This window comes from Corylus avellana, chromosome ca9 (genome assembly GCF_901000735.1).
Source record: "Corylus avellana chromosome ca9, CavTom2PMs-1.0".
Taxonomy (NCBI): domain Eukaryota; kingdom Viridiplantae; phylum Streptophyta; class Magnoliopsida; order Fagales; family Betulaceae; genus Corylus; species Corylus avellana.
Genome location: NC_081549.1, coordinates 1,212,674 through 1,228,113, shown reverse-complemented (window position 1 = coordinate 1,228,113; position 15,440 = coordinate 1,212,674). Strand labels below are relative to the sequence as shown.

Here is a 15,440-nt window from a genome sequence, read left to right as displayed (position 1 = left end):
TATCCAATAATCATTCTGAAAGATATCTCATTTTATATGGATTACAATAATCAGTAACTTGTTTTAGATTAACTATAATTCCCTAATCTTAATCCAATTCAATTACTTCAACTCTTCTATAAATAATTCATGATCATGCAATATTCTATTTTCATCTTCTTTTTCGTGATCCCATTATTATTTGATCATCTGTAATCATGGCGTCCTCTTCCATTTTCTTATTAATCTCTGCTTTCTTTTTATTCACTTTGCCTTTATTTGCCCTTAATGTTTCACATGATGCAAGAGCAATTACCATTGATGGAGAAAGGAGAATTCTACTCTCTGGTTCAATTCATTATCCCCGCAGTACTACTGGAGTATGTTTTCTTTTTTTAATTAATTAATGTATTATTTTTCATAATATTGTTTGCTTTTACTTGTATTAAAATACGTACTATATTTTAATTATTTTATAACTACGGACTTTTATTTTCCATTTCTTTTTCTAATATTTATTTATATTTTGCTTATAGATGTGGCCATCCTTGATTAAAAAAGCAAAAGAGGGTGGTTTAAACACAATTGATACTTACGTTTTTTGGAGTGCCCATGAAGCTCAACGTCGTCAGGTTTTTCTCTTTTTTCTTTTTTCCTTAAATTTTAATTTCCAATTATTTGGTTTTATAAATAGAAATCATGGTATATAACTATATATTAATTGACATTTTTATTTTCTATTTTTTAGTATGACTTTTCAGGAAATCGTGACCTTGTAAGATTTCTCAAAACCATACAAGATGAAGGGCTTTATGCAGTTCTTAGGATTGGGCCATATGCGTGTGCAGAATGGAATTACGGGTAATTAATCATATTAACTTTAATTAAATGTGTCCTTTTTTTTTAACCTTTAATTATTATTATTTTTTCTTACTATTATATATATATATATATATATATAATTCTTGCCAGAGGGTTTCCAGTGTGGTTGCACAACATTCCAGGCATCAAGTTCAGGACAAAAAATGATGTGTTTATGGTAATTAATTTTAAATTTTGAAGCTTATAATTAAATTAAATTCTCTAATCATTAGAATAATTTAATTATCCGTCTCAAATTAATATATTAGAACGAGATGTCAAATTTTACGACGGTGATTGTGGACATGATGAAACATGAGAAACTCTTTGCTTCACAAGGCGGGCCTATTATTATTTCTCAGGTTTGTGATCAGTTATAATTAAGTATTTTTTTTTCTTAATTTTTTATTTTACCTATTTTAATTAATTTTTTCTTATTTTCTTGGGATGATCGATCAAAAGATTGAAAATGAGTACGGGAATGTTATTGAGTCGTATGGAAATGATGGAAAAGAATACATTCAATGGTGTGCTAATTTGGCTCAATCTTACCAAACTGGTGTTCCCTGGATTATGTGTCAACAACCGGATGCTCCATCCCCAATGGTATATAATATTGCCCCACTCCCCCCACAAACCCTTTTTTTTAAAAAAAATATATGATTATTATTTTTAATTTATTAATTTTGCTTACATTTTTTTTTGTTGGGTACAGATTAATACTTGCAATGGATGGTATTGTGATCAATTCACCCCTAACAATCCCAATAGTCCTAAAATGTGGACTGAGAATTGGACTGGCTGGTATATATGGGTTTTTTTAATTTTTTTTAATTTTTTTTTTTTTAAAAAAAAACCCTTTTCCAATATAGTTTACTTTATATATTGGATATTTAATAAAATTATATGAACTTAATTAGGCATAGGGCTTGGGGTCTTCAAGATCCACACAGAACCGCTGAAGACATGGCTTATGCTGTTGCTCGGTTTTTTCAATATGGTGGAACTTTTCAGAACTATTACATGGTATGCACTTTTTACTAATATGAGTCAGTAGGGTTTGTCTCAATTTTCATTTTAACGGATCTAGTTTCAACTTAAACTGTATCCAAGCGGAATCCATTTGGTCCGATACAAGTTTAAGTATTTAGTTTACTAATAATTTCATACTAATGTGGTTTTTCCATTTTCCTAGTACCATGCTGGTACTAATTTTGGCCGCTCAGCAGGGGGTCCGTACATTACCACATCATATGATTTCGATACACCATTAGATGAATATGGTAAGAAAAAAAAAACCTCCCTTTTTCTTTTTGGATAAAACTCTTATTTTGAAGGTTATTTTTTTTTTTAAAAAAAAAAAAAAATTATTATTATTATTATTATTTGTTTAACCTTATAATTAATGACATGTTTAGGTAATTTGAACCAACCAAAGTGGGGACATCTAAAGCAACTTCATTTGCTTCTAAAATCGATGGAGAAGGTTCTAACTCATGGTTCTGTGAGAAGTATTGAATATGGGAATAATACCACAGTGAGTTTTTTATTTTTTATTTACTTTCTTTTTTCTAATATATTTTAGAAAATTAACAATAATGCTGAATATATTTGTACAGGCCACAATTTACAGTTATGATGGAAAATCAAGCTGTTTCTTTGGAAATGGAAATGCAGAAGACGATGCAACAATCAACTTCGAGAACACCATCTACACTGTACCAGCTTGGTCTGTCTCCATCCTTCCTGATTGCTTTACTGAAGTCTACAACACTGCTAAGGTGATTGATTCTGCAACTATGGTGCCCTTTTATTTTTTATTTTTTGCAGAATAAAAATCTTTCATTTTTTACAATTTGTTCATTATTTTGTTCAACTTTTTTGCAGGTTAACAGTCAAACATCAGTAATGGTGAAGAAGGAAAATGCAGCAGATGATTTTGAAGAACCTTACGCGTTGAAATGGCAATGGAGAGATGAGGGCATTGAGCACAGCGATAAAAATGGCTTTGTTAAAGATAGTCTAATGACAGTTGAACAACTCTTAGAGCAAAAGTCTGTCACAAACGATACCAGTGATTACCTTTGGTATATCACCAGGTAATTAATTGTATATGGTTTTTTTTTATTCTTTTTTTTAAGTTAATTAATTATTTTTTAAACTTGTTTTAATGTATTTGTGTTTAATTAGTTTCAATGTCAAGAATACTGACCCAATTTTGGGCAAAGATACGACTCTTCAAGTGAATACTAATGGACATATAATTCATGCATTCGTCAATGGAAGACATGTTGGTAGTTTTCATTTAAATTTCTCTAATTCATGATTTTGATCAATTGGTTTTTGTTAACCTTTTCTTTCATCCAACTTAATTCGCTAATTTTGTATATTTCAGGATCCCAATATGCTCAATATGGAAAATTCAACTTCACTTTTGAGAGTAAAATCAAATTGAACGTTGGGAGGAATGAAATAGTTTTGCTTAGTGTCACTGTTGGATTGGCCGTAAGTGTGAATTATTTCATGCAACTTATAATATTAATAATTAACAATCTTCTCTTTTCATAAAGCTAACTTTTTTTTTTTTTTTTATTATTCAATTTTGGTAGAATTATGGTCCAAACTTTGATTTGGTGCAAACTGGTATTTCTGGTCCGGTTAATGTGGTCGGGAGAGAGAGACTTGATGACCTAACCCAAAAATTGGGTGACGAGAAGTTCATCATTCAAGAAGTAACCAAGGAATTGGCTTTCAACAAATGGACGTACAAGGTTGGATTGCGCGGTGAACGACAACAACTCCATGATCCTCTCCACTCACATCGTTGGAGGTGGTTTGGAGATAATCTTCCAACAAACAAGATGTTTGTTTGGTACAAGGTACTTAATCATTCGTTAATATTGCTTGCGTCTTGACACAAACCAAATCCGACATTTATTAACGTAGTCTAACATGTTTCTCTGGTTTTAGACAAGCTTCAAGGCGCCGACAGGGAGTGATCCAGTTGTGGTGGATTTGATGGGTTTGGGTAAGGGACATGCATGGGTGAATGGCCACAGCATTGGGAGGTATTGGTTGAGTTATCTTTCAAGTGAAGATGGGTGTTCTCCAACGTGTGACTATCGTGGAACATACTCTGGTGACAACAAATGCAAGACTAATTGTGGGAAGCCTTCTCAACGATGGTAATTAATCAATTTTCTAAATCATTTTCTGCTTTTGTTTATGCTTGTGCTTCAAAATTTTCTTAAATTTCGGAAAATTTCAGGTACCATGTGCCTCGAGATTTTCTCAACGGTGATGACAACACCTTGGTTGTGTTTGAGGAGTTTGGAGGAAACCCTTGGAATGTTAAGTTTCAGACAGCCACTGTCGGTTCAGCTTGTGCAAATGCTCATGAAGGAAGCACCTTGGAATTGGCATGCCAAGGAGGAACTGTTTTCTCCCGAATCAGATTTGCTAGCTTTGGTTCACCCAAAGGTGCTTGTGGGTCTTTTGGTGCAGGCCAGTGTGAGTCTCCTAGTGCTTTGTCCACCATTCAAAAGGTAATCTCTTTATTCTTTCAACCAATTTTCTCTTTTTGATTGCCAATGCTCTTTGGATTGATTGCTTTTTTTTTTTCTTCCATAAATTACAGGCGTGTATCGGCAAAGAAAGGTGTTCCATTGATGTCTCGGAAAGCTACCTTGGACCTACTGGTTGCAAAGAGACTAATAGGCTGGCTGTTGAAATTATCTGTTAGGAAAATTAGTTTATGTTTAGGTTACTATTATTTTTTTTTTTTTTTCTGTAGTTTATGTTTAGGTTATTTGGTTTTAATTTCTTCTTTAGAGAGTTTCTTCTGAATAAGAGATGTCAATTGAAATTGTCCTCTAGGGAAAGTTAGTGGGTATGTTTTAGGTTATTTGGCTCTCTTTAGAGAGTTTCTTCCCAATAAGTTATTGGGTTGTTATTTGGATAAGAAATTGATGTAATTTCTCTATTTCTAGTTTATAATTGTCTGCAATTTTTCATTTTTAACCCATTCTATTTTGATACGTAATCATCATAATTGAATCGATCCGCACATTTGCAGTCTACATGACAATTATCACATCCCATACTAAAATATGGGATGTGCTGAGGGACAAATCTGTCGCGCTACTGCTGCAAACAAAGACACCTCATTTCCCTCCAGCTTTTCCAAAAATTTACCAGCAATGGAGACGAAATCACCTACATCGCTTGTACTTTTTTGGAATTTTTTATTGCAGTCCATCCACACATCCTGTGCTGAGGGACAATTCTAAAGAATATGGCTAGTGATCTCCTCCTCCCTCAAGCATATAGGGCAAGCTGCATCCATGGTGATACGCCTCCTGTGCAAATTATTTTTGGTAGGCAAAATATTCTGACAAGCCTTCCACAAAATCATTTGCACTGTCCTTGGTATCCTCACTTTCCACAGCTTACGCCAAATCTCCTCTGAACACCTTTTTGTCGAACAGGAACGACCCTTCTCCATTTCCTGTAAATATTTGTCAAGGTGGTAGGCACTGCGGACAGTAAAGATCCCATCCCTAGTTCGCCAGGGCAAATAACCATATTGCAAATTGTCTCCACTTCCTCCTCCATAAAAATGCTTTTTATTAACGGCACTTTCCACCACTGTTTATCAACATCAATTAGCTCACTAACCCGTGCCTCAGGAGAAATAACACTAATAGGAGACTGGACAGTATATGTAAGAGGACTTGGCAGCCAGCCACCTATCCCCCATATGTTTATTGACCGGCCGTTGCCCACCCTCCACACCAAACCAGCTTGCACCAATTTTTTGCATGCCATAAACTCCTCCATGCGTAAGATGGGTTATGGTCCAATTGATCCAGGAAGGTCCCGTTTGGATACTACTTGTCCCGCATAATTTGAGCTACTAGGGAACAAGGTTGTTGGACCAGCCGCCAACCTTGGTTCGATCGCCAACAATGCTCGGTTGAACCTATATTTAGTCAAAGTAATCGAAGACACTAATATAATCACGTTCCATAATGTTTCATTTTTTGTCCTTTTTTTCCTTTAGATAATCTCATATGGTTGGACTTATCCAAATAACTTAAGGAATTTCTTTAGCCTGATTAGCAATAGATCATGTTAATGTTAATCTCCCTAATTAAACATTAATTATAATATGGATAAAGTTTTCCTCCATTTTTAAATGCTACATACCACATTTTTAGCTTATTATGAAAAATGAAGATATGGCAGCCAAAACTAACACGTGGATCATTAAAAAAAAAAAAAAAAAAATTCAAATTCAAAATTTAGTTGAGACTGTCATATCTGCATAGTGGGATAGTTGTGAGGTATTGTATTTATGTTGCATTTCTTATTGATTTTTAATAAAAGTCGGAAATATTGTACTTAAAAAAAATGTTAGATATGCTTATTTATTGTTTATCGATTTGATTAATTAAAAATTAAACTTTTTGAATGAAAAGGATAATTTACCAAAAAATAAATGTTATAGGATAGTTAACAAACTATAACATTTTTTTTTTCTTCCTATTTGTCAGAATTATAACCTAAAACAACTGTATATTTGAATATTTTTAACTATATATCATTTATTTACTTTTATCTCATTAATAATTAAGAGAGGTATTCTTTATCGCAATCTGTTCTTTTATCTCATTAATCTAGATGGACATTAATCAAACGGATTATGGGTTAATTTTATCCAATAATCATTTTGAAAGATATCTCATTTTATATGGATTACAATGATCAGTAACTTGTTTTAGATTAACTATAATTCCCTAATCTTAATCCAATTCAATTACTTCAACTCTTCTATAAATAATTCATGATCATTAATTCTAGCTATTTTCATTTCTTTTTCGTGATCCCATTGTTACTTGATCATCTGTAATCATGGCGTCCTCCTCCATTTTCTTATTGATCTCTGCTTTCTTTTTATTCACTTTGCCTTTATTTGCCCTTAATGTTTCACATGATGGAAGAGCAATTACCATTGATGGAGAAAGGAGAATTCTACTCTCTGGTTCAATTCATTATCCCCGTAGCACTCCTGGAGTATGTTTTCTTTTTTTAATTAATTAATGTATTATTTTTCATAATATTGTTTGCTTTTACTTGTATTAAAATACGTACTATATTTTAATTATTTTATAATTTCGGACTTCTATTTTCCATTTCTTTTTCTAATATTTATTTATATTTTGCTTATAGATGTGGCCATCCTTGATTAAACAAGCAAAAGAGGGTGGTTTAAACACAATTGAGACTTACGTTTTTTGGAATGCCCATGAAGCTCAACGTCGTCAGGTTTTTCTCTTTTTTCTTTTTTTCCTTAAATTTTAATTTCCAATTATTTGGTTTTATAAATAAAAATCATGTTTTTATTTTTCTATTTTTTAGTATGACTTTTCAGGAAATCTTGACCTTATAAGATTTCTCAAAACCATACAAGATGAAGGGCTTTATGCCGTTCTTAGGATTGGGCCATACGTGTGTGCAGAATGGAATTATGGGTAATTAATCTTATTAACTTTAAATATGTCAATTTTTTTTACCTTTAATTTCTGTTATTTTTTATTTTATTTTATTTATTTATTTATCTCCTCTTAATTTCATTTTTTTAAAAAATAAAAAATAAAAATTCTTACCAGAGGGTTTCCAGTGTGGTTGCACAACATTCCAGGCATCAAGTTCAGGACAAAAAATGATGTGTTTATGGTAATTAATTTTAAATTTTGATACTTATAATTAAATTAAATTCTCTAATAATTAGAATAATTTAATTATTCGTCTCAAATTAATATATTAGAACGAGATGTCAAATTTTACGACGGTGATTGTGGACATGATGAAACATGAGAAACTCTTTGCTTCACAAGGCGGGCCTATTATTATTTCTCAGGTTTGTGATCAATTACAATTAAGTTTTTTTTTTATCTTCTTAATTTTTTCTTTTACCTATTTTAATTAATTTTTTCTTATTTTCTTCGCATGTTCAAAAGATTGAAAATGAATACGGGAATGTTATTGGGTCGTATGGAAATGATGGAAAAGAATACGTTCAATGGTGTGCTAATTTGGCTCAATCTTACCAAACTGGTGGTCCCTGGGTTATGTGTCAACAATCGGATGCTCCATCCCCAATGGTATATAATATTGCCCCTTCTCACTACCAAAAAAAAAGAAAAGAAAAAAAAGCATGATTTATTGACTAGCCGTTTTTGCCGTGTCGGGTGTCATTTTGACATGTCATAAGTCAAAAAATTATGATGTGTAATTTTCACACATCAAAAATTTGTTGGCGTGTCAGAATGACTCAATAAATAGTGACATGGCAATATACACCACGTCAGTAATAAATTTAATTTAAACATATTTTTTAAAATTTTAAATTGAATTTCAATTTACCAAAGTGAAAATTTTGACATGTTGCTAATTATTGTCAATAATGTTTTTATTGACATGGTATTATTTGCCATGTCACTAATTAGTGATGGGGTAAAAAGTGTCTTACCGTAGACAAGTCAAAAATTCACTATTTTTTTTGTTGTGTCTTCTTTTTTTTTTCTTTTTTTTTTTAAATATTTATTTTTTAAAATGTATTAATTCTTTTTTTTTTTTTTTGTACAGATTAATACTTGCAATGGATGGTATTGTGATCAATTCACCCCTAACAATCCCAGTAGTCCTAAAATGTGGACCGAGAATTGGACTGGCTGGTATATATTGGTTTTTTGTTTGTTTGTTTATTTATTTTATTTTTTTTAAAAAAAAATTCTATATTGTAGCCTGCATTTTACTTTATATATTAGGTATTTAATAAAATTATATGACCTTAATTAGGTTCAAGGGTTGGGGTTTGCAAGATCCACACAGAACCACTGAAGACCTTGCTTATGCTGTTGCTCGATTTTTTCAATATGGTGGAACTTTTCAGAACTATTATATGGTATGCACTTTTTACTAATATGAGTCTGCTAGAGTTTGGCTCGGTTTCCATTTTAACAGGTCTAGTTTCAATTTAACAAGTTTAAGTATTTAGTTTACTAATAATTTCATACTAATGTGGGGTTTTCCATTTTTCTAGTACCATGGTGGTACTAATTTCGGCCGTACATCAGGGGGTCCATACATTACCACATCATATGATTACGATGCACCATTAGATGAATATGGTAAGAGAAAAAAAAACAACACTTTTTCTTTTTTGATAAAACGGGGTTTTATTTTTAATTTTTAATTTTTAATTATTATTATTATTTCTTTAACCTTATGATATGTTTAGGTAATTTGAACCAACCAAAGTGGGGACATCTAAAGCAACTTCATTTGCTTCTAAAATCGATGGAGAAGGTTCTAACTCATGGTTCTGTGAGAAGTATTGAATATGGGAATAAGACCACAGTGAGTTTTTTTATTTTTTATTTACTTTCTTTTTTCTAATATATTTTAGAAAATTAACAATAATGCTGAATATATTTGTACACAGGCCACAATTTACAGTTATGATGGAAAATCAAGCTGTTTCTTTGGAAATGGAAATGCAGAAGAAGATGCAACAATCAACTTCGAGAACACCATTTACACTGTGCCAGCTTGGTCTGTCACCATCCTTCCTGATTGCTTTACTGAAGTCTACAACACTGCTAAGGTGAATGATTCTGCAACAATGGTGCCCTTTTTTTCTTTTTTGCAGAATAAAAATCTTTCAATTTTTACAATTTGTTCATCATTTTGTTCAACTTTTTTCAGGTTAACAGCCAAACATCAGTAATGGTGAAGAAGGAAAATGCTGCAGATGATCTTGAAGAACCTTTCGGGTTGAAATGGCAATGGAGAGATGAGGGCTTTGAGCACAGCAATAAAAATGGCCTCATTGAAGATAGTCTAATGACTGTTGAACAACTCCTAGAGCAAAAGTCTGTCACAAACGATACCAGTGATTACCTTTGGTATATCACCAGGTAATTAATTGTATATGGTTTTTTTTTTTTTTTAAGTTAATTAATTATTTTTTAAACTTGTTTTAATGTATTTGTGTTTAATTAGTTTCAATGTCAAGAACACTGACCCAATTTTGGGCAAAGATACGACTCTTCAAGTGAAAACTGGTGGACATATAATTCATGCATTCGTCAATGGAAGACATGTTGGTAATTTTCATATAAATTTCTCTAATTCATGATTTTGATCAATTGGTTTTCGTTAACCTTTTCTTTCATCCAACTTAATTCACTAATTCTGTATATCTCAGGATCTCAACATGCTCAAAATGGAAAATACAACTTCACTTTTGAGAGTAAAATCAAATTGAACGTTGGGAGGAATGAAATAGTTTTGCTTAGTGTCACTGTTGGATTGGCTGTAAGTGTGAATTAATATTTCATGCAAAAGTTATAATAACAATAATTAACAATCTTCTCTTTTCGTAAAGCTAACATTTTCTTTGTTCAATATTTTGTAGCATTATGGTCCAAACTTTGATTTGGTGCAAACTGGAATTTCTGGTCCGGTTAATATTGTCGGGAGAGAGAGAATTGATGATGACCTTGCCCAAAAATTGGGTGACGAGAAGTATATCATGCAGGAAGTAACCAAGGAATTGGCTTTCAACAAATGGACGTACAAGATTGGATTGCGCGGTGAACGACAACAACTCCATGATCCTCTCCACTCACATCGTTGGAGGTGGTTTGGAGATAATCTCCCAACAAACAAGATGTTTGTTTGGTACAAGGTACTTTATCATTCATTAATATTGCTTGGACTTATGTTCTATGTCCTGTTTCCAGACACGACACAATCTAAATCCAACATGTTTCTCTGGTTTTAGACAACCTTCAAGGCGCCGACGGGGAGTGATCCAGTTGCGGTGGATTTGATGGGGTTGGGGAAAGGACATGCATGGGTGAATGGCCACAGCATTGGGAGGTATTGGCCGAGTTACCTTGCAAGTGAAGATGGGTGTTCTCCAACGTGTGACTATCGTGGAGAATACTCTAATGGCAAATGCATGACTAATTGTGGGAAGCCTTCTCAACGATGGTAGTCAATTTTCTTATTCATTTCATGCTTTTGTTTATGCTAGTGCATGCTTCAACATTTTGCTAAATTTCGGAAAATTTCAGGTACCATGTGCCTCGAGATTTTCTCAACGGTGATGACAACACATTGGTTGTGTTTGAGGAGTTTGGAGGAAACCCTTGGAATGTTAAGTTTCAGACAGTCACTGTCGGTTCAGCTTGTGCAAATGCTTATGAAGGAAACACCTTGGAATTGGCATGCCAAGGAGGAAATGTTATCTCCCAAATTAGATTTGCTAGCTTTGGTTCACCCAAAGGTGCTTGTGGGTCTTTCGGTGCTGGCAAGTGTGAGTCTCCTAGTGCTTTGTCGGCCATCCAAAAGGTAATCAATCATATATATCTTTATTCTGTCAACCAAGTTTCTCTTTTTGATTGCCAATACTCTTAGGATTGATCGATTTTTTTTTTTTTCCCATAAATTACAGGCCTGTATCGGCAAAGAAAGGTGTTCCATCGATGTCTCGGAAAGCTACCTTGGACCTACTGGTTGCAAAGAGACCAATAAACTAGCCATTGAAATTATCTGTTAGGGAAACTAGTTTATGTTTAGGTTATTATTTATTTTTATTTTTATTTTGTAGTTTATGTTTAGGTGATTTGGTTTTCTTTGAAATTATCTTTTAGGAAAAACTAGTTTATGTTTAGGTTATTTGGCTCTCTTTAGAGAGTTTCTTCCCAATAAGTTATTGGCTGGTTATTTGGATAAGAAATTAATAAAATTTCCCTATTTCTAATTTATAACTGGCTACAATCTTTCATTTTTAACCCATTCTATTTTGATACATTGGATCCGCACATTTGCAGTCTACATGGCACTTATCACATCCGAAACTAAAATATGGATGACCACGTGGCACTTATTTTCACAAAATGTGAGCTGCCATGTAATCTTACACCCATTTATCCAAAACCCACAAGCATGAAGGTCCAACTTTGATCTGTTTGATATCACAGACAATTCTCGACTTCTTTGTTATTCACAAGATCATTTTCAAGTATTGCTAACTACAGGTATTCAGTGACAATCACTGAATCACATGAAAAATTATTTGATTTGACATAAATGATCCTGAAATATCGATCAACAATAATTGCAAGTTATTTACTCAAATATTTGTAATGAATTTCTCCTATGCAAAATTACACATCTATATACAATTATATTCCAATTGCTTGGAACTTCTCAACCATAAGAATGAAGGTTAATAGGCTGGAAGATACAAGATAAGGGGGGTCACCAGTAGTCTTTGCATGAGCAATGGCCTCTAGAAAAGCAATGAAACCCTGAAGAATCTCTTAAAAGAATCTCTCTCTTGGTAATGATCGAAACATACTTCAAGAATGTGTGGCAGTCCCCACAAAGAATGATGTTCTTCAGGATCCGAATGGGTTTTCCTGGCCTGGTCATCAGAAGCCCGTAAGTTGCTGCTAGTTTTGCACTGTGATAGAACAAGAAATCCTTCTTCTGATGCTCCTCCACTTCATGAAGAACAAAGCTTGTGTCTGGCACATATCCAGCTTTTAGACATTCTAAGATTAGTATTTCTAATCCGCTATAGATGTCTTTCACTTGGGGATGGGATTTATCTCTGGCATAGAAAGAATGTATCTTGTTCTGACAAATTATCCAACTTCGACCTGGATGTTTCTGGAAACCCCTTTCTCTCATATCCTCCCTAACCATTTCAGAGCAATGCCATCTCCCAGAGGCAGAATACAGATTCGATACAAGTATGTAGGTAGATGGATCATTTGGCTCCACAGCAAGTATACGCTTCGCAACCCGTTTTCCTATGGTTGTATTCGAATGGATTCTACAACTATCAAGCAAAGCTCGCCAAACAGGGGCATTGGGCTCGAAAGGCATCTTACTGATCATTTCCTCTGCTTCTTCCAGGAGACCCCAATAACCCAAAACACCAACAAAGGATGCATAATGGTCTGAAGTGGGCTCAATTTTGTAAATGTTTTTCATTGAGAGAAACAAAATACGACAATCATCAACTAAATTGGAGCTAGTGGTTCTGTAAGCTGAAATTATCAAAACAAAGGTAACTTTGTCTGGTTTTATGCCCATCTTCTTCATCTTTGACCAGATAGCCAAGGCCTCATCACCCTGTCTGTGTAGAAGATAGCCAGCAAGCAAACCATTCCAAGAAACTGTATCGTGTGTGGGCATATTGTTGAATATCTTAATTGCATCATCCATGTTCCAACACTTATAATACATGCTCACTATGGCATTTCCTACCCTTAAATCAGATAGAAAGCCGGATTTTAGAGCATGGCAGTGTATTTGCTTCCCCATGTCTTGACATCCAACAATTCCACAGAGACCAAGTACTGAAGTCGATGCAATTTCATCCACAACCATTGTTCCTTCTGATTGACTGATGTTGAAGAGAGAAATTGCCTCATCTGGCTGCCCATTTCGAGCATAACCACATATCATCGATGTCCGAATCATAGAGCTGTCCTCGTCAAATGGCCACCTACTGAACATCTTTTTGGCATCTGTCATCCTCCCACACCTTGTACACATATCAAGCAGCGCTGCTTCAATACAAGCATTTGACCCAAAACCAATCTTGAGAATGAACGCATGAATTTGCTCACTAGTTTTACAATCCATGAGTAATCCACAAGCATTAAGAACACTTGTCAAAGTGAATTCTGTTAACTGTACCCCGTCCTTTACCATGCTTACAAATAATTCCAGTGCCTTAGAGCCTTTGCCATTTCGACATAATCCTGCCAAAAGTGCATTATAAGAAAAATAATTCCTCTCTGGCATATCATCAAATATCTCCTCAGCCAACTCCACCAAGCCAAAATCCATATATGCTGTAATCATTTCCGTCCAAGTAATAATGTCTCTTATGGGCATCATCTCAAACAAAGCTGCCACATCCTTTACACTCCCACACTCTGTGTAGAACCCAATCAGCGCATTGCTAACACTCAAATTGGCCTCCAACCCCATCTTGATCGCATGGGCATGAACTTCTTGGCCTTTCATGAAAGAAGCACTGTCACTGCAAGCAGTCAAAAGGATCGAAAGCGTAAAATTATCACCTGTAAACCCGTCATTTCCCTTCATATCACCAAACAACTTGAATGCTTTATCGTACATACACTCCTTTACCACACTCGATATAACAGTATTCCACGACGTAGTATCCCTATGAGGCATTTCACCAAACAACTTAAGCACAAAATCCAAACACCCACACTTACCGTACAACCCCATTAACGCATTCGAAACAAACACAGAATCCAAATACCCAACTTTGGTCACCATAGCATGAACCTGTAAACCCAACTGCAACTCCGAACGACGAATGCAAGCAGTCAAAATTGCAACAAAGCTATACTCATTAGGCTCAATACCTGACTCCCTCATCCGAAAGAAAATCTCCACCGCCTCGTCTTCTCGACTCGACTTCGAAAACCCCGAAATCAAAGCCGTATAAGACACCACATTGGGGCACGAAAGGCCAACGAGAACACTATAAGCGTCAGAGACCAAACCCAGCTTGAGGTAAGCCGCAATAAGCGCATTACCCAGACGGGTGTGTTCCTCGAGCTTGAGAATGCGCGAGTGCACAGCCTTGGCCAGCTGGGAATCGCCGTAGCGAGCCGAGAGGCGAAGCAAATCGAATAAGCCGTCAATAAAAAACTTTTCTTCACCGTTTGGGGAAGAAGAAGAAGAAGAGTGAGTGTAGTTAGACTCTGAGGCGAAAAGGAATTGTGGGGACGAGAGGGATTGGGCAGAGTAAGCGGAAAAGTGGAGCTGGTAGTAAGGTTTGCGTTTGAAGAGAGAAAGAGAAAGGAATGGTGGCGGAGGCGTTGGTTGTAGAGGGGTTTTGGGCATAGAGGGGAAGTGAAAGAAGAGGTGGCGGGGCGGAGAGGAAGAGAGAACAGCTGCCATAGTCTCTACTGGAAGACCCTCAAACTGTAGACATGGGGAGGCAACTAGTATGTATGTAGGAGAAGCTACTTCGGACAGATGTTGTGTGCCATGTGCCTTGCAACTTCCTAATTCCTATGCAACAATACAAATATTGATTTTTTTTTTTTTATATAAATATTGCAACCATAGAGAGTTAATGGGAATTATATCATGTTTTGATTAAACACATGAAAATTTTTAAAAATTAAGAACAAACCCAAAAATAAAAAAAAAAGGAGGATGACATGGTGGCCGCTTGGCCTATAGCGGTGGTGACCATCAAGACCATCTAGCACTGATGGAAATGAGGTGGCCGGTGTAGACCATAGCCCCCCAACACAAAGAAAACAAAAAATTTAAGGTAAAAATAAATAAATTTTTTTTGTGCGCCTATTGGCCTCTATTCATACTAAACTCTGCATCTGTCCATGCCATCTAATAGCCTTATTGTGGCCGCTAAGACAATCTAAGACCCTACATTGGCCAATAAGATTATAAGACTGTCTAGTGACCCTGTATTATTTATCAAGGTCTTCTAACAACCC

General features: G+C 34.8%; 3 protein-coding genes across 3 annotated transcripts; 2 read left to right on the top strand and 1 right to left on the bottom strand.

Moving 5' to 3' along the window:
* Positions 1-185: 185 nt before the first annotated feature.
* Positions 186-4,582, top strand: LOC132191946 (beta-galactosidase 15-like). Its single transcript, XM_059607086.1, has 18 exons — positions 186-359; positions 516-611; positions 728-840; positions 952-1,018; positions 1,110-1,202; positions 1,303-1,446; positions 1,556-1,644; positions 1,761-1,866; positions 2,036-2,123; positions 2,259-2,377; positions 2,460-2,621; positions 2,728-2,939; positions 3,031-3,134; positions 3,236-3,345; positions 3,450-3,719; positions 3,811-4,025; positions 4,109-4,385; positions 4,478-4,582. The coding sequence occupies exons 1-18, from the start codon at positions 198-200 to the stop codon at positions 4,580-4,582; spliced, it is 2,532 nt and encodes an 843-aa protein (XP_059463069.1). The 5' UTR covers positions 186-197.
* A 2,171-nt stretch (positions 4,583-6,753) lies between these two features.
* On the top strand, positions 6,754-11,473 carry LOC132191694 (beta-galactosidase 15). The gene is made up of 18 exons (XM_059606786.1): positions 6,754-6,915; positions 7,072-7,167; positions 7,261-7,373; positions 7,512-7,578; positions 7,670-7,762; positions 7,863-8,006; positions 8,491-8,579; positions 8,704-8,809; positions 8,948-9,035; positions 9,146-9,264; positions 9,350-9,511; positions 9,613-9,824; positions 9,910-10,013; positions 10,115-10,224; positions 10,325-10,597; positions 10,694-10,905; positions 10,989-11,265; positions 11,369-11,473. Exons 1-18 carry the CDS (start codon positions 6,754-6,756, stop codon positions 11,471-11,473), a joined length of 2,532 nt encoding a protein of 843 aa, XP_059462769.1.
* A 559-nt stretch (positions 11,474-12,032) lies between these two features.
* LOC132192198 (pentatricopeptide repeat-containing protein At5g03800) lies at positions 12,033-14,901 on the bottom strand. The gene has a single exon (XM_059607462.1). It carries the CDS (start codon positions 14,872-14,874, stop codon positions 12,178-12,180), a length of 2,697 nt encoding a protein of 898 aa, XP_059463445.1. The 5' UTR covers positions 14,875-14,901; the 3' UTR covers positions 12,033-12,177.
* Between the last annotated feature and the right edge of the window lie 539 nt (positions 14,902-15,440).